At 45.8% G+C, this 22,396-nt stretch overlaps 1 protein-coding gene across 1 annotated transcript in view; it reads left to right on the forward strand.

The window, feature by feature from the left end:
• Positions 1-22,396, forward strand: part of BCAP29 (B cell receptor associated protein 29) — a 150,201-nt gene that overhangs the window by 54,444 nt on the left and 73,361 nt on the right. Inside the window, exon 3 of the mRNA XM_082254397.1 lies at positions 6,470-6,570. Coding sequence (XP_082110523.1) covers positions 6,470-6,570 — 101 coding nt within the window. The remainder of the gene's footprint in view (positions 1-6,469; positions 6,571-22,396) is intronic.

Consider the following 22,396-nt stretch of genomic DNA (forward strand, 5'->3'; position numbering starts at 1 on the left):
CAGTACTCCTTTTTTTCCTACACACTTTTGGGGGCATGGATTCTCAGAAAAGCAAATTTCCCCCCACTTTAGTGGGGGGCCAAGGGACTGCTGCTGCTCCCCCCGCGGGGGTTGATTTGGCTACTGTCGTGGCTTACTTAGCTGCTCAGGTGCAGATGCTTGTGGCTGCTCAATCCACAAACCGGCCCAGAGTTTCAATTTCCTCTGATTCAGAGGGCGATGGTGATGGGGCTGCCATGGCTGGGGTCACCTTATCGGGGTCCCACTCGTCCCTGGACCTTGTGGGGTCTGAAGGGGAGGCAGAAGTTGAAGGGGTTGATAATTCCCCCCCTGGCTCGTCTGAAGAGCTTGCACTCATGGATGAATTGGTTGCTTCTATCAAACAAACACTGCATTTGCAGGATGAACCATGTCCTCCTGCTGTCCTGGCCTCTTATGGGACGCAGCGGAGACGCAAATCATCGCAGGTTTTTCCTTGCACTGAGGATTTTCAGCGCGCTGTTAGGGAACAATGGCGCAATATACGGAAGCTTTTTGCTGTGCCAAGTGGGTTCAAGCTACGTTATCCTTTCACACCCGCTACTGATGAACGTTGGTGTGTGCCACCTCCGGTGGATCACGCGGTGGCAGTTTTGAATAAATCTACTGCGATTCCGGCGGAGGATACCCCGGTGTTCTGGGATGCCACGGACGGGAGGCTGGAGTCTCTTGCACGCCATACTTACTCGGTTACCGGTTCCATGCTGAAAGCTGTTTTTGCTTCACTTGTGGCAGCTCAGGCTGTCGCGGATTGGACGCGGGTCCTCAGGCGCGTCCTGGTGGCTGACTCTGCCCCTCCGGCGATGTTGGCTATGGTGGATCAAATCCATCAGGGTGTCATGTATTTGTGTGATGCGGACTTAGATATAGTCCCTTTGGCTGCACATGTGCACAGCGTGGCGGTGTTGACACGCCGCCTGATTTGGCTAAAATGTTGGTCTGTGGACCAAGCTTCTCGCAAAACTTTAGCTAATCTACCCTATACGGGATCTCGCCTTTTTGGCGAACCCTTGGATGCGCTGGTAAAGGGGATCACGGGGGGTAAGAGCACGCTCTTGCCCCAATCCCGCAAGGCTAAGGTTGCTCATGGTACGAAGCATGCTTCTTTAGACCCTCTCAGGGGTCCTTTCGTGCCTTTCGGTCACACTATAAGGGCAAACCCTTCAAAGGTCAAGGCTCCCTAAGGAAGCCGTGGACAGGTAAGCAGAGATCGGGTTTCTCTCCCGGCCGGCGTGCAGATTTTTTCCCTTAAATCTTCAACTGTCTCCGGAGCGTTTGCGGGATCTGCACCTGGCGGTGCGGGACCTGCGGGCTCAGGGAGTGGTGGTTCCGGTGCCTCATCGGGACAGATTTCGGGGGTTCTATTCAGATCAGTTCAATGTGCTCGGGAAAGAGGGCAAGGTACGTCCGATTCTGGACTTAAAAGCTCTGGACCTCTTTGTGCGGGTTCGCGAGTTTCCGCATGGAATCCCTGCGGTCGGTGGTGGCTGCCCTGGTTCCGGGGGAATTTATGGCCTCCATCGATTTGAAGGATGCGTACCTTCACATCCCCATTTTCGAGGGTCACCAGAGGTACCTTCGATTGGCCATTGTGAAGGATCATTGCCAGTTCGTGGCGTTACCCTTTGGTCTCGCTTCGGCTCAGAGGGTGTTCACCAAGGTGCTTGCACCGGTTCTGGCTTTGTTGAGAGCCCAGGGCGTCTCTGTCCTGGGGTATCTGGACAACATTCTGGTTCGGTCTGCGACCAGTCAGGGTCTGGTGACGGTCCTGTCCGTCACGATGCAAACTCTACAGGAGTTTGGTTGGACGATAAACCTTCCAAAATCGACGCTGTGCCTGTCGGTTCGTCTTCCCTACCTGGGAATGATCCTGGACTCGGTCCAGGCGAAGGTCTTCCTACCGGACGATAAGCTCAGGACACTTCAGGAAGAAGTCAGGTCCCTCAGGGACAATCAGTGCTCGTCCTTCCGGACGTGTATGAGGTGTTTGGGATTGATGGTCTCTGCTTTCGAGGCGATTCCCTTCGCCCAATTTCACACGCAGGGTCTCCAAGCGGAGATCCTGTCCAGGTGGGACGGGCGACTGCAATCTCTGGATCTCCAGATTTCGTTGAGTCATCGTACCAGAAGGGATCTTCTGTGGTGGCTACAGTCCCCGGCGGTGTTGGGGGGCAAGTCTTTTTGTCCTTTCTCCTGGACGGTGATCACCACGGATGCCAGCCTGTCGGGCTGGGGTGGTGTTCTGGGCGTTCTGTCCGCCCAGGGAACTTGGTCGGAGGAGGAATCCTCCCTTCCGATCAACATTCTGGAATCGCGAGCGATAAATCTCTGCCTTCGACGTTGGACGGTCAGGCTGCAGGGCCGTCCGGTTCGGGTGCAGACGGACAATGCCACGGCGGTGGCATACATCGACCACCACGGGGGCACCAGGAGTGCCCGAGCGGCTCGGGTGGTGGCCGACATTCTGTCTTGGGCCGAGACGCACGTCCCGGCGATAACGGCGGTTCACATTCCGGGGGTGGAGAACTGGCAGGCGGATTATCTGAGTCGCCAGACTTTGGACCAGGGAGAATGGTCCCTCCACCCGGATGTCTTCCAGATGTTGTGCGCGCAGTGGGGTCTTCCGGAGGTAGACCTGTTCGCGTCTCGTCTGAACAACAAGGTGGAAAGGTTCGTGGCAAGGACGCGCGATCCTCGGGCAGACGCGTTGGTAACTCCGTGGCATCAGTGTCGGCTGATGTATGCATTTCCACCGTTTCAACTGCTGTCCAGGTTCCTTCGCAGGTTGACCTCGGAACCGCACACGGTGATTTTAGTGGCACTGGACTGGCCTCGCCGGTCCTGGTACGCAGACCTCGTGAATCTGGCGATCAACGCTCCGTGGCGTCTGCCTCTTCGAGAAGCTATTCTGTCTCAAGGACCGATTTTTTTTTTTTCCATCCTGCTTTACAGTCGCTGGCTTAGACGGCCTGGCTGTTGAAACCGAGGTCCTGAAGGATAGGGGTCTATCCCCTGAGGTCATTCACACTTTGATCAACGCGAGGAAGTCTTCCTCGGGGAAGGTCTACTACCGTACTTGGAAGGTCTATTTTGCCTGGTGTGAGTCCAGGGGGTAGCCCCCTCGCTCATACTCGGTGTCTAGGGTGTTGCCTTTCCTTCAAACGGGTGTGGCCCAGCGTTTGGCGTTGGCTACAATCAAGGGCCAGGTTTCTGCGCTGGCCGTTCTTTTTCTACGCCCTGTGGAGTCTAACCCCTTGGTTAGCACTTTTGTTCAAGGGGTGCGACACCTGGTCCCTCCTAGGGGGGAACCTTTGCCTCCATGGGACTTGCACCTTGTTCTGTCCGTATTGCAACACGCTCCTTTTGAACAGATCAGGAAGATCTCGTTGTCTATGTTGTCCAAGAAGGTCGCGTTTTTGGTGGCGATCACTTCGGCTCGCAGGGTGACGGAGCTGGCTGCTTTGTCCTGCAGATCTCCGTATTTGGTCATTCACTTGGATGAGGTGGTCTTGCGACCTAACCCTTCTTTTCTTCCGAAGAGGTTCTCGGAATTTCACCTCAATGAGGACATTGTCTTGCCTTCGCTCTGCGCGAAGCCTAAACATCCGAAGGAGGTGGATTTGCACTCCTTGGATGTTGTTCGGGCGATCAGGGTTTCCCTGAAATCGACGGAATCTTTTCGCAATTCTTTATTTGTCCTTCCAGAGGGTCCTCGGACGGGCATGGTGGCGTCGGCTTCTACCATCGCCGAATGGATCAGACAGACCATTGAACAGGCCTATGCTCTGAAGGGGAAATTTCCCCCCATGCCTGTGAAGGCGCACTCTGCCAGATCTCTGAGTGCGTCTTGGGCCTGTCATCATCGGGCTTCTGTGGCCAAGGTGTGTAAGACGGCGACTTGGTCGTCCGTTCGCACCTTCTCGAAGTTCTACAAGGTGGATGTTCAGGCATCGGCAGATGCTTCCTTTTGGCCGCAAGGTCCTTAGTGCGGCGGTACCTTAGGGTCCCTTGTTTTTGGGCCCTTGGCTGTTTGGGATGTCGTTTATCCCTAGGTTATTTGTTTTTTCCTGGGTTGTTGCTCCTGTTGAACAAGTTTTTTTTCATGCTACCCAGCTGGTTTCCTTCCTTTGGTAAGGTTCCTTTGTTTCTGCTGTGGAGACTGCGTTGCCTTAGGCGCGGCTGCGTTTCCCACCCCTCATGTTTGTACTGCTTTGGGACGTCCCCATTGTGACGAATATGAAGAGGCGGCGACTGTCGGAGGACGTAAGAGAAAACTGAATTTTTGTAAAATCTTACCTGTAAAATTCCTTTCTCTGAGTCCTCCGACAGTCGCCGCCCCGCCCCTCTTTTGGGGTTTGGTTATATACTCTACTGCTATTCTACTGAAACTGAGGTATGGTTACAGGAAGTAGGAGGGTATTGACTGAGGGGACCACCCCCTGGGGGTGGGATATGTTAAAAGCTTTAATATTGACATATTCTGTTGCCTAGCTACTCCTACGGAGAAAAGGTCAATTACCCCCATTGTGACGAATATGAAGAGGCGGCGACTGTCGGAGGACTCAGAGAAAGGAATTTTACAGGTAAGATTTTACAAAAATTCCGTGTTTTTTTTTTTTTTTCCAGTCCTCCAAGGGGTTAGAGTAGAGTGGGGACCATCTTGCCCTTTCTCAACTTCCTTCCCTTTAGGCAAAAGGATCGGATAGTTTTCCTCGCTACCGACGGCTCCGTTAGGCAGGGAAAATGACAGGGAAGCTGCAGGGGTGGGCACCACTCCCGCCATCCATAAAAGTGTTCCGGTGGCAAATCCGCCGCTGGGACCATTTTTGTATGAAAGAGGACCACGGAATTTACACCTCCTTAAATTACTCTTTCATGATACGACCTCATCTATAAGGACGTACAGAAAGAGTATTATACCCCATCTGTTAAACGCATCTAAGGGTCTTATCCCTCGGTATTAGAGACAAGATAAATTCCCCACTTTAGGGGAATGGAATAAGGAGGTGGATAAGATAATGAAGGCAGAACAATGGGTTCATATGGGCCAAAATAGAGAGGAGCAATTTTTAGACGCCTGGGCTGGGTAGATGTTCCATTCGGTAGAAATGGAAAAAAGTTTGGTATTATCAGGGACTGAAAGATTATAGAACAGAAATAAATTAAAACAAGAAGAAATGGATATATTAAAATAAATGTATTTATAGTAAACAGGAAGTGAAACGGGAAGTATTAAAATAAAGGAATGGACATTGTGATATCCCCATGAGCTTATTTCACGATAATAAGGTAGAGGGTAATAGAATTTGTGAGATTCTCCCCTTATAATTTTGAACAATAATAATTATCACAATTTATATGTATATATGCACCCCCACTTTTTTTTTTTTTGTCACAATATTTTAAATAGAAGTTTCTTATATTCCATTTTTCATGGATCTTTTTTTTTATATTAATAGAAGTGGTCATTAAGACAAGAATCCCATAGATGGGAATTCTTTTTTCTTTTTTTTTTTTTTTTTCTTTCTCTTTTCTATTTTTGAGTGTGGAACACAGGTGTAAATAATTTTTATTTATTTTTTTCTCAATGGAGAATAATCAATGTTCATTATATTTAGAAATGCCTTAATATATGTATGTAAAAATGTGATATATTTTTTGATTGTGTTTGTTATATGTATTGATAGAAAAATTAATAAAAAGTATTTAATAAAAAAAAAAAGAAAGAGGACCACTGGCCGTGTAAGAAAATACTGGGGTTAAGGGAGCTATCTGCTGCCATAACTCCGGTATTTAACTTCAAATTAGCGATGTAAATACATGGTTGGCGGCCCGGAAGTGGTTAATATCACTTTAAACTTTCCATCATCTTCTAAAATCTAAATTAACTTTTTTTTTTTTTTTTCTTCAGTGAACTGACCCTTTAAAATCAAATACAGGTTAATTAATAAATTGATCAGGTTGCATTATTAAAGGTTTACAATTTGCCTAATCTGTTTCTTAGACCTACTGTAGGATAGATGTGATAAAAGCAGCAAAGTGTTAATGGATAATTTACATTTACTGTGTATTGATTTAAAGGGTATTGATTTGATTTTAGGTAGACTCCCTAAAATGTGTGTTAGCATTTACAAGCATTTATAACTTTTAAAAAGATGTCAAGTAATGTTATTCCTTTTGGTTTCCTATTGTTTTAATCCCCTGTAATTTAGGTGTATTGACTCTGCATGTCCTGTAGAGGTCATACTTCATTCACTGTTTTGTATTTTGAATCAATTCTACATTATGGTGTCATTGCAGTTTGTGTTACAGGATGTGTGAAGGCCAAAACAAGCCCATTAGAATATGTCCCTTTTTCATTACAATTTATACTTCTATTTTACTTTTGTTATTGTGCTGATGCTGTGTTTATTATGTATTTTTGTTCCAGATGGAGAAAGATATTCAGATTCCAGTTATGGAGTAAAATATCTCCTTACTGGAACAAAGCATTTTTATCCATCATAGTTGTGCTGGTTGTCCTTTTTCTTGGTAAGTGGGTATATTTTTATATTTGTTTTATGTAAATTTCCTTTATATAAATTTGTATTTTTTCCTGGCTAAAGTATAAACTCTTAGTAGCATAAAGATGAGACATGATTTATCAAACTTTTTAACACACATACAATATTTCTAATTGTCCACTTCAAATGATGACAATCATGCTAAAGTGCAGTGCAGTTCTGTTATTATCTTCCAACTTTCTGAAATGATAAAGAAACTCCTTTTAGCACACAGTATATAGGACAAGTTCCAGCTCCAGCTCCAGTTACACAAACCACAAAGATCTAATATGCAGAAAATGATCGGCTTAAACCCTGCAAGTGCATCTACTGTATTTTACCTTTTATATTGGCTAATAAAAATAACTAATGCATTAATAGAAAGGTTAGATAAAGTTTAGTGCGGCAGAAGACTTATAGTAGTAAAATAGTAAATTTTTTATAGAGATGTACAAATCTGATCAAAAAGAGAGACAACTGAGGGTGCATGACGGACAGAAGGATTTGTTGAAAAGTGTGACAGTCACTCCAAATGAGTTGACAGCTATGGCTCTATATGATCTGTTGAGTAAAATTTGCCGTATAAATAGTAGACCAAAGTTCATTTTTTTATTTTTACAGTAAGAATAGCTCAGTGTATATTAATGAAAATATCTCCAGTAAAAAAAATGAATTGCTTTAAATTAAATAGGTTTTGTTTGAATTCTCTGATACACACTTTCACCTTATTCTGGTCATTCACAAAACAATAAATGAGCAATTGATTATACTGTAGGTTTCATGGTTGAACACAACCCTAAACTACAAAATCTTTTTCTGACACAACAAAGTAAAACTTTTTAATAAATTAATTGTTACTGGATCGTCTGCCAGGATTGATTGTTCTCTTTCTGCAAAAACACTCATGTTTAGACACCTCATGTAATGCAATCTTTTTCAGTAATGTACAATTCTACCATCATAAAAAAATGCGTCCCCAGTTACAAAAAACATCATATTATGTAATACAACTGCTGGTGATGATGTTACCCAAATTTTTTTAGGCTGCATTGATATGTATTTTAGCAAGATACAGACATTTGTAGCCACTTGAAAATTGCTCTAAAATGTAATCAACAGCATTGTAGTTGCTGCTAGCATCTGTTACGCAATCTTTCATGTGATATGATCATTGATTTTCTTTTTTTTTTTTTTTTTATTAAAAATGCATAGACTGGATATGCTGCTTAGCTTTTTTTTTCCTTGGTGTTTTGCAACACTATCTTCTTCCACCAGTTTACCATTAACTTTACAGTGATGACCATGCACATTTCACTGAAGGATTTGTAAGGTTTCTATGGGGGAGATTTACTAAAACTAGTGCAGTTGTGCAGAGTAACCAATCAGCTTCTAACATCACCTTGTTCAACGAAAGGCTAAGTTCATCTTTTGGGAAAAAAAAATAAAAAGTAAATGCACATTTTTTTGCATGTAAAAAAATGTGCATTTAATATTTTTTTTCTAAGGAGCCTGCAGACTCTCAGGATAGCTGTCCGCCTGTACCTCTAATACGGGCAGGCAGTTACTTAAGAGCAGTTACCAATGCCCTTGTAGTTCATTAAGAACTACAAGCTGTCGGCTGCAATGGATTTTGGTACTTGTAGTCTATTAGTTTACAGGAAACTGAATAATGTGGCCGTGCGGGAGGAGTCCCACAGAGCTGCGCTGTTTTCAAATGGTCACAGCAGGTGTGGGGAAAAGATCCCCCATCTGCTGTCAGATGAAGGGGGGGGGGGGGTCGGAGGGAGAAGGTGCAGATGCTAGAACATATTACATGTTCCACCCTAAAAACAGGTGGAACATGTAACATGTTATAAAAGGTGAACTTATCCTTTAAGCTTTGACAATAAAACCTAAAAGCTGATTGTTACTATGCACAGCTGCACCAGATTCTGTGTACACCAATTTTAGTAAATCACCCCCTATGCTTCACAGTTGCAGCCACCTTCACAGGAGTAAAGTACTTTCAATCCCAGTAAAGACAACAGCTATAAAACACCAAAAATCGACTTTATCGCGCAATTAATAAAGGCATGGCATTTAATACAGGGTCTCAAATCTGGTCACCCATTCACCATGTCAACTTGTCATCTTACAAACCAGTACAGGTCTGCCATTGGCTGGGATTGTTTAGTACAAGTCTGCAGCCTACTAATACCAGCAGCTAGAGCTATGTTCACTAAATTCTGTGAAGTTGTTGTTGTTCCAGGCGCTCTCTGCTAACCAATGTTTTTCCCACACCTATATATTCCACAGGTATTAGCGCCAATGTGCATTAGCAAGGGTAATGTGTGAAGTTCTGCTTTAAGCTTTTTGCCACGTGCACTAGATTCGGGTAGTGCTTATTACTGCCACTTTTAGAATCTGTCGCTATGACTGTGACAGGTTCCAAAAGAATTATCGCCAGTTTACAGATAAGGAAACTGGCATTTTTAAGATCAACTCAGCCAGTGCTCAGAGTCATTAATATATGAATAATAAATATTGCTGCGCCAAGTAACTCAATCAAAACAATTAATAAATATGCATAAAACTCGTAGTAAGAAAGCAACCGAATGCTTATATAAAACATAAAACAATCCAAGTGTTTTAATATATGACCACTTCCTACACAAATCAAGACTCCATGGTTGCTATGACTCCAGCGGTTGGTGAAGATGAATTTTGTGGCATGTTTGTCAGGAACATCATGCCAGCCATCAGGCTGTTTGTGTGCATAAGCATGCACATTTCCAGGCTAATGCACATGTGCATCAGCATCTAATTGCATGTGTATTCTTACATGTACGTCCACTGCCACCAAGCGGGCTATCTAAATCTGAACCTGATCATCCTGATCCTGTTATTGACCTGGCTTCCACTTGACCTGCTTTTTTATTACCCTTGTCTTGCTTTTGTTTGCTACCAACCTCGGCCTGGACTACTGACCTCACATCTGCCCAGTGATCCTGTACCGTGCTGTCTCCTTGGTGCCGACCTGTGCCTGTTCCTGACACTCATCCTGGAACTTGCCTTCCTGCTCAGCTGTCTATATACCAGGCTTGGGACTCGACTCTGCCATTAACCGAATATTGTGCACTGCTACCCCTGCTCACCAATTCCAGTTCTTTCTTAGTTTTTAGTCCACGGTGTCAGCCCTCTGGCAGTTGTGCTTTTCATTCACCCCTGCAGACCATGTCTCAACTTCCAGGTGTACTCAGGAACTGTGCAAGAGGCCACCCTTTTCATTTCAGGCTCCACATACAAGTACATGACAGTACTATTCATACTATACAGACTTGTCAGGATCTGAGACCGTAATGAATGAAATATGGCCTTCCGAGCACGCTTTGGCAACAATGAATACGTTGTCATCCTGTTTTAACTCTGTTATGCTCCAGCCACGTTTCAACATTTTGTAAATTAATTTTTCAGAGACTTTTTGAACTCCTTGTTCGACTAAGACAACGTGGTCTGTATGCCAAGGCAAAGAAATGCTAGTTTGAGCACTAGACCATCCAGTTCCTGGGATTCATTATCTGCACTTATGGTGTGGCAATGGATATTCAAAAGGTCACCACCATCCAATAAGAAAGGAGTAAAATGTTTCATCAGCTTTGCAAACTTCTACAGGAAATGCGTTAGGGTTTTCAGACATTTTTCCACCCATCACACAACTTACCAAAAGGCATGCCTGGTTTTGAGGGACCTTTGAAGCACAATTTGCGTTTAACAAGGTAAATGGGTTGTTCACACCTGTACCCATCCTAAAACATCAAAATCCTGTCCTAATTTTGGAGGTGGATGCTTCAGAGATCGATGTAGGGGCCATTCTGTAGAAAAAAATTAGAATGTGGAGGACTGTGAACTTCTGGCAATTAAGTTCATTAAGAGAATAGGGCTACTGAACCCTAATATTTACAGGCCACAAGAACTTGGAGTACATCAGAGCTGCAAAGCATCTAAAACCTTGGAAAGCAAGGTGGGTACTCTTTTTTTTTTTTTTTTTTTTTTCTCTCATTTTAATACAGTGGGGATCGAAAGTTTGGGCACCCCAGGTAAAAATTTGTATTAATGTGCATAAAGAAGCCAAGGAAAGATGGAAAAATCTCCAAAAGGCATCAAATTACAGATTAGACATTCTTAAAATATGTCAACAAAAGTTAAGACTTTATTTCCATCATTGACACTTTAAAAATTACAGAAAACAAAAAAATTGCGTCTACAAAAGTTTGGGCACCCTGCAGAATTTATAGCATGCACTGCCCCCTTTGCAAGGCTGAGACCTGCCAGTGTCATGGATTGTTCTCAATCATCGTCTGGGAAGACCAGGTGATGTCAATCTCCAAAGTTTTTTAAATGTCCAGACTCATCTGACCTTGCCCCAACAATCAGCACCATGGGATCTTCTAAGTTGTCTAGAAAACTGAAACTGAAAATAGTTGACGCTCACAAAGCTGGAGAAGGCTATAAGAAGATAGCAAAGCGTTTTCAGATGTCAATATCCTCTGTTCGGAATGTAATTAAGAAATGGCAGTCATCAGGAACAGTGGAAGTTAAAGCAACATCTGGAAGACCAATAAAAATATCAGACAGAACAGCTCGCAGGATTGTGAGATAAACAATTCAAAACCTACGTTTGACTGCACAATCCCTCCAGAAAGATCTGGCAGACACTGGAGTTGTGGTACACTATTCCACTATAAAGAGATACTTGTACAAATATTGTCTTCATGGAAGAGTCATCAGAAGAAAACCTCTTCTACGTCCTCACCACAAAAATCAGCGTTTGAACTTTGCAAATGAACATATAGACAAGCCTGATGCATTTTGGAAACCAGTTCTGTGGACCGATGAGGTTAAAATTGAACTTTTTGGCCGGAATGAGCAAAGGTACGTTTGGAGAAGAAGGGGCACAGAATTTAATGAAAAGAATCTCTGTCCAACTGTTAAGCATGGGGGTGGATCAATCATGCTTTGGGGTTGTATTGCAGCCAGTGGCACAGGGAACACGGAATCATGAGTAGAAGGAAAAATGGATTCAATAAAATGTCAGCAATTTTTGGATGGTAACTTGATGCCATCCGTGAAAAAGCTGAAGTTAAAGAAAGGATGGCTTCTACAAATGGATAATGATCCTAAACACATCTCGAAATCCACGGGGGATTACATCAAGAGGCGTAAACTGAAGGTTTTGCCATAGCCTTCACAATCTCCTGACCTCAATATAATTGAAAATCTATGGATAGACCTTAAAAGAGCAGTGCGTGACAGACAGCCCAGAAATCTCAAAGAACTGGAAGACTTTTGTAAGGAAGAATGGGCAAAGATACCTCAAACAAGAATTGAAAGACTCTTGGCTGGCTACAAAAAGCGTTTACAAGCTGTGATACTTGCCAAAGAGGGCAGTACAAGATATCAACTCTGCAGGGTGCCCAAACTTTTACAGACGCCGTTTTTTTGTTTTCTGTTATTTTGAAAGTGTAAATGATGGAAATAAAATCTAACTTTTGTTGACATATTATAAGAATGTCTAATCTGTAATTTGCTGCCTTTTGGAGATTTTTCCATCTTTCCTTGGCTTCTTTATGCACATTAATACAAATTTTTACCTGGGGTGCCCAAACTTTCGATCCCCACTGTATTCATATTACATACCTGGCCAAGTCTAAGAACCGTAAACTTTACTCCTATATCTCTATATATGTTCCCTGAATCTGAAGACCCTGTGCAGCCAGACATCTTTTGTAGGGCAGAAAGTTCTTTCTGGCATCAGGAAGGGAATTCTTTACCAAGGGGTATGAACCTGTAGAAGGGATGGTCTTTACTGGCATAAAGGTAAACTTTTTGTACCCCAAGATTTTTGCATGACCTTCTTAAAAATATGCCATGAGTCTCCTCTGGCTGGTCACTTTGTGGGATGCAAGGCTTTGAATTTGGTTTAGCAACTCCTGTGGTGGCCAAAAGTGGAAGCAGATTGCAGAAACATGTTGGCTCGTGTTTTTTGCCTTCATCTGAAGTTTTTTCAGCCATCTTTGTGATTGTGGATTGTCTTTCTAAAATGGCACACTGACTACTGTCCACACTTTGACCAGTGAATTAGTACGTCTCTGCTTGTTCGTTTTGAACCTCTGCCTCTTCCAGACTTTGAGCCTGTGTACGACTTAGGCCTTTTTCCAGCCAGAAAATGCCGCAGCCAAAAAACGCTGATAACAGCCTATGTGTGCATGGACCTGCCAGAAGCCTAAAACAGCAGCTGTTAACACGTCCAGTGTTTGAGGCCTTAGTGTCTTCCTGCTTAGCTGTCTCTAGATCAGGCTTGGGACCTGACTCTTCCTTTTAACCTGACATATTCACAGTGCACTTCCACCTGTACTCCTGCTCAATTGATACCAGTGCTTTCAAGTTCCAGCTCAGTGTTGGCACCCTGTCCCCTTGTGCCTTTCCTTCACCCCTGCTGACCCTCCCTTTCAATTTCCAGTAGTGCTTGGACAGGAACTGTGCATGACGTCACCCTCATGACCTCGGGTTCGGCATACAGCTACATGACAACATTAAACTTAGAGTTCAGCACATTATTTCTAAAGAGGAAGAGGTATCGTGATTGTTATCTTGATTTTACATGCAACATTTCTGTATACAAAACATGAAAGGAACATGTGCACTGGACATTTCGCACTTTTCCCTATTCTGGAGAAGCCATACCCTTTGTAACCGTTTTACCTTTATTGCAACATCTTTTTAACCTTAATAACCTTAATTAACCTTTTTATTATAAATGGATTTTGACATAACAGTTAAGAAAAATAAAATAAAGGTTTGTGTACTGAAGCAACATGCTTCCATTGTATTTATTTACCACATTCTCTCACACATTCATGCAATAGCCCTCTCTTAACCCATTGCCCCCACACAGTTGTAAAAGGGGTTGAGATATAAAAGTTCAGAGTATAGTAAACAAAATTTACACCAAGTTTGGAGCTGCCATTAACCATTGCCCCCAGATTTTGCAAACTAAAGTCAGTCAGCAGGATGAACGAAAATAAATAAACTAGCAGATTCCTCCATCCTCACAAACGAGGTGGATGCAGGAATCCCAGCACTGGGACATTGTATGCTGACGGTGGCCCCCCATTTCTGTCAGAATACACTGATCGACAAACGCTTTCCAGCTTGTCCGTTTAACAGAAATCGATCAACCGGACGAATTGTAACCAGTGTATGGCCAGCTTTATTAGGGCAGCCTCTGCTGACAGAGGTTTGTTTGTACTTGAGTAGTGTGTCATTAATGATAGGGACAAAACTCTTTAGAGTTATGGCCAAAGCTTTTTTGCCCCTACTTCTCCTGTAAATCACAGGATTGCACTTAGTTTTGCACTCCTGTGTCTCAAACGTCGGAGCCGGTCCAAGCTCTGCAAGGATCCCGACGTTGTTGGGATCCGCCAAGATGCCTGACTGGAAGCTGGCTCAGCCTCTCAGAGCACTGCAGGTAACATCTGCGATAGGTTTGTGTAAAAGTACTTCCCATGGATCTTTCTGTAAATTTACATGGAGAACCGTATCAACCAATCTGTACACCCTAATACATAACCTCCGAACCTTGGGACAGGTCCACCATATGCGTTTCATATCGCCCAAATCTGATCAACCTTGAAAACAGAAGGATACAACGGTAGACATTCCACCATCCTAGCTGGTGTAAAGTACCAAGGGGACATAACTTTAAAGGAATTTTGGAGAGCCAGGTCATTGAGATAAGATTTAAACAAGGCCTCCCACATTTTACACCAATCTAAGGGAAGTGGAGCAGAGCCAAGGGAAGTGAGTCTTTCGCTCACTTGTCGCAATATGAGGGGGTTTGTGTTCCAATATTATTCAACATATGTAACAAAGAGATCAGATTCTGAGTTGTAGGGTTGGTTCAACATCTGGTCTCGAAGACAGTTGACAGTAATGGATGCTCATGATGTTTGGTTAAAGACTCCTTAAGGGAAGCGTTCCGATTTGGGGATCTCGTAAGAGTCACGTACATTTTTTAAACAAATAGATTCCCATAGCAGTAAGCAAAGAACCTTATGCTTCCACCATTGGAAACTTTGGGGGTTCTGCAACCCAAGTGGGAACAGTGGACAGTTGAACAGTGGTGAAAGTGGGAGGTAGGGCGATATCAAATGTGCACAATATTTAATGGAGTACCAGACCATAGGCTATGAGCCAGAATTAGGTTTCGAAATTTGGGACGGTGCGCAGGAGGGATCCACAATATGGAGGAAATAGGAATTGGATCATTATCCAAGATATCTATAAGGGTCCATAAAAGGCACTGAATTGCCTGCGTGTAGTTGGACTATAGGAGCGATCTGGGCTGCTTTGTGGTAGTAGGCAATATTAGGAACTCCCATTCCTCCCCTAATTTTCAGAGTGTACAAAAGCGATCTGCTATGCTGTGATCTAGTTCTACTCCAGACACATTTTAGATAAGTTGTAGAATGCGGAGGATGTATGGAGGAAAAGGAATAGGAAGGACCCTAAATGAGTATAATATTTTGGGAAGGAGGGACATTTTGATAGCATGGCTATGACCCATCCATGAAATTTGGAAGATATCCCAAGTATCTAACAGGGGTTTTCAGGGAAGATATAAGAGAGGGATATTTGGTCGCATATAAAGAGTGAAAAAAAGACCAACCCTTAGGTATGATAGTGAGGGTGTCCACTGAAAAGGAAATTGTGTTCTCAAGGAGTCATAAAGAGTGTCAGAGAGGCGTTCAAGGCTTGTGACTTGGACGGATTAATGTGGAGACCCGATATAGTCGTGAAGTTGCCCATGAGAAAGAGAAGGTTTGGTAAGTTGTGTGCAGAGAGGGAATATATATATGAGCATGTCAACCGCAAACAATGCCAAGTTATGGGTTATGCCTGCCAACTCCACTCCCTGAATGTTCACGTTGGCACGTATATGTGCCACTAAGGGTTCTAGTGCGATGATAAACAAAAGAGGAGGCAACCTTGCCTTGTGCCCCTAGAGATGGGAAAGGAGGAAGACTCATAACCCATATATTTCACTGAAGCCGAGGGGGTGCTATATAGTCAAACCAGGACAAGAATCTATCACCCAACCCTATGTGTTGGAACACCGCTCGCAGGTAAGTCCAGGAAAGCATATCAAAGCTTTACAGAGGTCCAGGGAGAACAGCATTACCTATAGAGATCTCTGATGTGCATAGTGGGTAAGAAGGATTGTTTGTCAAATGTTATCCACTACCTGGCGTAAGGGGGGCAAAACCTACTTTCTTTTTATGAATTAGGGCATGAATGATCTTGTTTAGTTGGGATGCAAGAATTATTGTCAGTAATTTAAGATCAACGTTCAGTAGAGATATTGGGCGAAAGTTAAACAAGGATTGTTGTGTGTCCTGATCTGATTTGGGTATCATTACTATAGTGGCTCGTAACATGCTGGGGGTGAGGCTAACTCCATCTCTGAGGCTATTGAACATAGTGAGGTAGTGAGGGGCAGTACAACTATATCTGACCGTTTCTTATAAAGGAGAGCTGTGAAACCATCTGGGCCCGGGCGTATGTGAGACTTCAGATCCCCATTTTAAGTACCTCTAGCCCTGGTATTGGCGCGCCCAAGGCGTCACGCTGTGTTTCCATCAAAGACGGAAGGGAGGATTCAGCTAGAAAGGTGTCAATATAGTGGTTTGGGTGCCTAGGGCTGAATATAGTTTGGACAAATGGTGTTGGAACTCCTCAAGGATCTTAACCGGGTTTGCAGTCTGTACCTGAAATCTAGTTTTGAGTGAAAAAGCTGGGCGCCTGGGAGCAAAGGGTCTAATCTTATTAGCCATTGTTGAGCCCATCTTGTTACTGTTGGAATAACATTTTTGTTTAGTCCAACAGAGGTGGCATTCAACTCTACTATCTGTCAAACATAGGTTAAACTTATCACAAATTAGTGGAGAGGGATGTTGCTTCCAAAGGGCTGTGGCTGCCTCTAACTCTGACTCTAGGCATGCTATATGAGCTAACCTCTCTTTTTTCTGTTTAGATGCCTGTTGTATCAAGTGACCACGGATGGCTGACTTATATGCTTCCCACATGGAGGAGCGGACAAAGCCTGTGTTAGGAGTGAAATACTCAGCTGATTTAGTTTAAAGGTCCTCCACTACACTAGAATGAGAAAAAAGATAGTCATTAAGGCCCCACAACGTCAGAGGAGGTTTAAGCAGAAGAGACATACATGTAACCAAAAAAGGATCTTGTACCAGGCAGAGCTTGAGGAAGAAATTGTTTTTGGGTAAACACGTGGTTGATATGAGAAAATCTCACATGTGGGTTGGTGTCTACACTTCCCTTTTAATGTGGTTTAACATTTTATTGAAAATTTCAAAAAAGGTAGACAGTATGGATGGAAATTTTCTCAAATGATTTGTAACATTTTAAGGAATTTTAAAGTCAGAATGTTTTTTTAGTATCTTAATGCACTCTATGCATTAACCACTTCAGCTCCGGAAGGTTTTACCCCCTTAATGACCAAGCCATTTTTTGTGATTCGGCACTGCGTTGCTTTAACTGACAATTTCGCAGGTCGTGCGACGCCGTACCCAAATACAATTGATGTCCCTTTTTCCCCCACAAATAGAGCTGTCTTTTGGTGGTATTTGATCACCTCTGTGTTTTTTTTTTTTTTTAGTTTTTGCGCTATGAACCAAAAAAGAGCGTCAATTTTGCAAAAACACCAATATTTTCTACTTTCTCCTATAAAACATTCCCCATAAAATTTTTTTAAAAATCTGGCTTGCGTATTAGGTGGCTGGAGGAGAGGGTGGCACTGTACGCAGATGACCTGCTGTTGTTTCTAAACAATGCTGGCCCATCCCTGCAGGGGGCCCTACAGGTCTTGGACTCATTCTCTGGGGTCACTGGCCTCAGAGTTAACTGGTCCAAATCTCTTCTATTCCCCATAGATCCTGGAGCCAAATTGGAGGTCCCACCTAATCTCTCTTTACAATTGGTTGACAGCTTTAGGCCAAGGCCGACAACTGACCCTTGACCGTAGTCAGCACCAGATGCTGATCCACGCCCTTCTGCAGGAAGGTCAAGACCTTCGCCACGAGAAAGAACGAGGGTGAAACCCATGCACTTCGCACCAAGCGATATACGCTTTCCAGGTGTGGTGAGAAAACTTCCTAGAAGTGGCTTTGCGAACCTTTAACAAGGCAAGGATGACTGCCTGAGGAAGACCTCTAACCCTCAGGACCAGGCCCTCAACAGCCATGCCGATAAAGCCAGAGACTGTAAAAAAGAATGGAAGATCGGTCCTTGAGACAGAAGATCTTCTCGCAGCAGAACCTGCCAGCGAGGACTTCCGCATACCAGGACCTGCGAGGCCCGTCCGGGGGCCACCAGAATGACTGACATCCATTCCGACGCCAACCCGTGGAGGAACCCGGGCAACAGTTGAAACAGAGGAAAAGGCATACAGTAGCCGATAGTGGTGCCAAGGCACCACCAACGCGTCTGCGGCGTCAGCCAGAGGATCGCGAGTCCTGACCACGAACCTTACCACCTCTTTGTGGAGACGGGACGCGAACAAATCCACGCCCGGGGTCCCCTACCGGGCGCACAGGAGGTGAACCACCTCCGGATGTAGGGACCATTCCCCTTGGTCCAAAGTCTGGTGACGTAGATAGTCCGACTGCCAGTATTCCACACCTGGAATGAGAACGGCCGAGAACGCAGGTACCTGAGATCCGGCCCAGGACAGAATTTCGGCCACTTCTCTGGCCGCCCGGGCACTCCACATGCCCCCCTCGTGAATGATATAAGCCACAGCCGTGGCATAGTCTGTCTGTACCCGCATTGGACAACCCTGAAGCTGAGATGACCACCGGAACAGACAAAAGCTTGATCACTCGGAGCTCCAAGACGTTGATCAGCAGCGAAGTCTCCCGCGCCAACCACGTCCCCTGGGCACAAAGCGTGCCCAGAACTCCACCCCAGCCCGACTGGCTGGCATCCGTAAGTGACAATCGTCCATCATAGAAGTCGGAAGGACTGACCCTGTGTCAAGGACAGTGGCCAGAGCCACCACAGGAGATCCGACCGAACCGGATGACTCAAGGAAATACTCTTTTCCAAGGACTGAGGTGTCCTGTCCCACCTGTCCAGGATCTCTGGACCTCTCTGAGACCTGGTGTGAAATTGAACAAACGGAACTGCTGCGAAGGCCGAGACCATCAGGCCCAGAACCCGCATGCAGGTCCGCAATGCGGAGAGATTGAAGTTCCTGAGAGCTCCTTCCGCAGAGTCCCGATTTTGTCCTCCGGAAGGAAGACCCGAGATTGAGCAGAGGCCAGGACCATCCCTAGGTACTGGAGACGAGTAGAGGGAGTCAGTGCCGACATCTGAAAATTGATGGTTCACCCAAACTCCTGAAGTGTCTGAACCGTCACAGCCAGATCTTTGCCAAGGTTACACATGAGGTCGACCTTAACAAGAGGTCGTCCAGGTAACCGAGAACCGCAATGCCCCGTAAACGCAGTAAAGATAGACCGGAGCCAATACCTTGAGGAAAACCCTGGGAGCCGAAGCAAAACCGAAAGGCAATGCCACGAACTAGTAATGCTCCCCAGCCACCACAAAGCGGAGATATCTCTGATGACCCTCGAAATTAGGGATGTGTAGATACGCATCCTGCAAGGCGATGAATGCCAGTAAGTCCCCAGGCCTCAACGAGGCTATCACCGACCAGATGGATCCCATCCTGAACTTCCCGCACAAAGGGGTTCAGGGACTACAAGTCCAGAATCGGATGCACCGTGCCCTCTCTTCTGGGCACCGTGAACAGGTTGGAGTAAAAGCCGCAAAACCTTTCCCGGAAAGGAACGGGTACAATGACTCCGTGTGCAATCACAGCCCCCAGGAGATCTGTGCACAGCCCCCAGGAGATCTGTGAGACGATCAGGGGACAGCTGGGGAATGGATGGGAGGAACATGTCTACGGGGCGAGATCGAAACTCGATCTTGTACCCTAAACGAATGAGCTCGTGAACCCACCTGTCCTGAATGCCAGACAACCAGGGTTCCTGAAAGGAAAACGGACATCCCCCCCGTCCCGACAACAGGGAGGGCTTCCCTTTAGGGAGAGTTGGACTGGGCCGCCGAACCAGACTGACCGGCGTTTGGCTTACCCGACCACGGCTCCTCATGGCCACCAGGAAGTCGGAAGGGCTTACCCTTCTCCTGCGTCCCAAAGGCAGGAAGGCAATAATGTTGAGTCTTGAAGGAGGGCCCCATCCGCGTGCGGGGGGGCTCTCCCTCGGTGACCTGAGGCAGACAAGCACTCTTACCTCCCGTGAGACCCTTAATCAACTCTAGAGTTACCCCAAAAAGACGACCCCCCCCTCATAGTTGACCTCAGACACTGTCTTTTAGGATGCGTGGTCAACCAACCAGCACTTTAACCAGGTAATGCGGTGGATCGCAATCCCAACCGGGCGACCAACGGAGTTACGTCCAAGGCCGCGTCGCCCAGGAACATCGCAGTGTGGATGAGCTGATCCTGCTGCGAAGCCCCTTGCACCATGTCATGAGCGCCTGAGAGGCCATCACTGAGGCAAACACAGGTTTCAACAGGGAACCCGCCACTAGATAAATGTGGCGGGCAAGCGCTTCCACACGCCTATCACCCGGATCCCTGAATACCGGGAATCCTCTACTGGCAGCAAGGTGGACTTATTCAGCCTAGACACAGTGAGATCCCCTGCTTGGGGACACCGACCAACGTTCATCTACCGCCTCCAAAAAACGGAGAGCGGATGGAAAAACGCTTAGGCACCACCAACATGTGCTGAATGCGCCGCCACTGGCCATTCACAATCTCGTGAAAATCCACCGGGCAGGAAAAAAGCCTGACCCGACTGTCTGGGGTCTGCGGAACCCGAACAAAATGGTCTGCTCAATTGATTGAGCTGTCTCATCGTTAAGATAGAGAGTTTCTGTGATGACGTCCATGAGAGCATCCATCGTAGCGCGTTCCCGTGCTACCGAGGAGGAAGATTCCCCCTCCTCCTCTCTCAATGTGGAGGACCGGGACCCCTCAGGGGGACCTTCGTCCATGGCAACCAATTCGGGCACAGAGTCAGAGGACTGGTAGGGCACAGGCCGTTTTTATGGAGGAGCGTGCCGACATCAGCAGATTCACTTGGGACGTCAAAGTCGCCAGAGCAGCGGATATGGGGGCCATGGGAGAGGGTTCAGGCGTACCCGAAGTCCCCACCAGGTCTGCGGGGGATTTATTATCCTGGGAGTCCATATTTGCCTTAAATGAAAAAAGGGACGCTGGCCCTTTAAATCGGCGGTTCCCGCATCCCCCCCCCCCCCCCCCCGCAAACTGCACTAACAGAAAGAGCCCCCTTTGAAAACACACTAGCCACAAGTAAAAAAACGTTTTGGTTGAAAAATGACCAAGGGATTAACAAAAATCCCCAGCCTGTCAGCACATTTTTATACAGGAGAAAAATGGAGAAGGGGGATGTGACCTCACATCCCTAGAGGCCAGCCCTCGAGCCCAGAGAAAAGGTGCCTAATGTCACAGGGAAAATGGCCGCTTGCCCTTACTAGGCTTGTTGCCCACATCCAAGATGGCGCCCGACCGGGAGCCTGAGCAGAATCCTCACATGGCTGCTGTCTTACACAGAGCTGAGAATCTGCATACCACGAAACGTGGCGGCCGCTCTAAACCGCTGCAAAATAAGTGTACAAAACACATTTCTGGCTATCAGCAGGGACCCCAGGGAGACCCCCACAGCATTCCCATACAGCGCCCCCAGCGGGGGAAGGGAGGGAGCACCCCAACCCGGCCAGAAGAGGGATCCTACAGGGACCACCAGCCCTGCTATCCCCTAAGAGTGGGCCCACAACCCCCCAAACGTCCCCAGGGACAAGGGGGTTCAGTACTCACCAGTCAAGCAGCGGGCACCGCTCAGATATGGGAGACCTCCCACCCTAAGTGGGGGTGCCGTCAGCCATGGAGGGACGCTGGCAAAATGCGGGCGATCCGGGCTGAGACCTCCTCAGTGAAGCGCAGCTCCGCAGGCTTGTCCCCATGTGGGCACTGTCGCTGCGAGTCCTGGGCGTACCAGTAACCTGCGACGCTTGTTGGGAGGCTGGGACTCCATAAGTATCTATGATACCCAGCCTGAGGCCCAGCTCTGCAGTCACTTGTAGTCCTCCAGGAAAGGAATCCCTGACTAACTAGTGATAGTGAGGGAAAATACATGTGGAGAAGTGTAAGGTTTTACACTTGGACTAAAAACATAAAAGCACAATACACTTTGGGGGGGGGGGACCTTTGGGGGAATCAAAAATGGAGAAAGATCTGGGAGTCTTGGTAGAGGATAGACTAGGCAATAGCATTCAATGTCAAGCGGCAGCTGCCGAAGTCAGCAGAATATTAGCATGCATAAAGAAAGGGATGTATTCCAGAGATAAAACTAAAATTTCTTCCACTTTATAAAACTCTGGTCCGACCGCATCTGGAGTATTCTGTCAAGTTCTGGTCGCCAGTCCTCAGGAGGGATGTGTTGGAGCTGGAGAGAGTCCAGAGAAGGGCAAATAAACTAATTAGGGAAATGTGATGGTAGGGAGACAGCACTCTAATTATGTGGAACAATTCAACCACTTGAGGTGAATAAAATAATTATTGAAACAAAATAAGTTAATGAACATGTCTTAAACATGTTCTGGTAAACCAGTGGTTTACCCCTAAAGTGCTCAAATCTTAAGGT

Source organism: Pelophylax lessonae (genome assembly GCF_965119305.1).
Source record: "Pelophylax lessonae genome assembly, chromosome: 4".
Classification (NCBI taxonomy): Eukaryota; Metazoa; Chordata; class Amphibia; order Anura; family Ranidae; genus Pelophylax; species Pelophylax lessonae.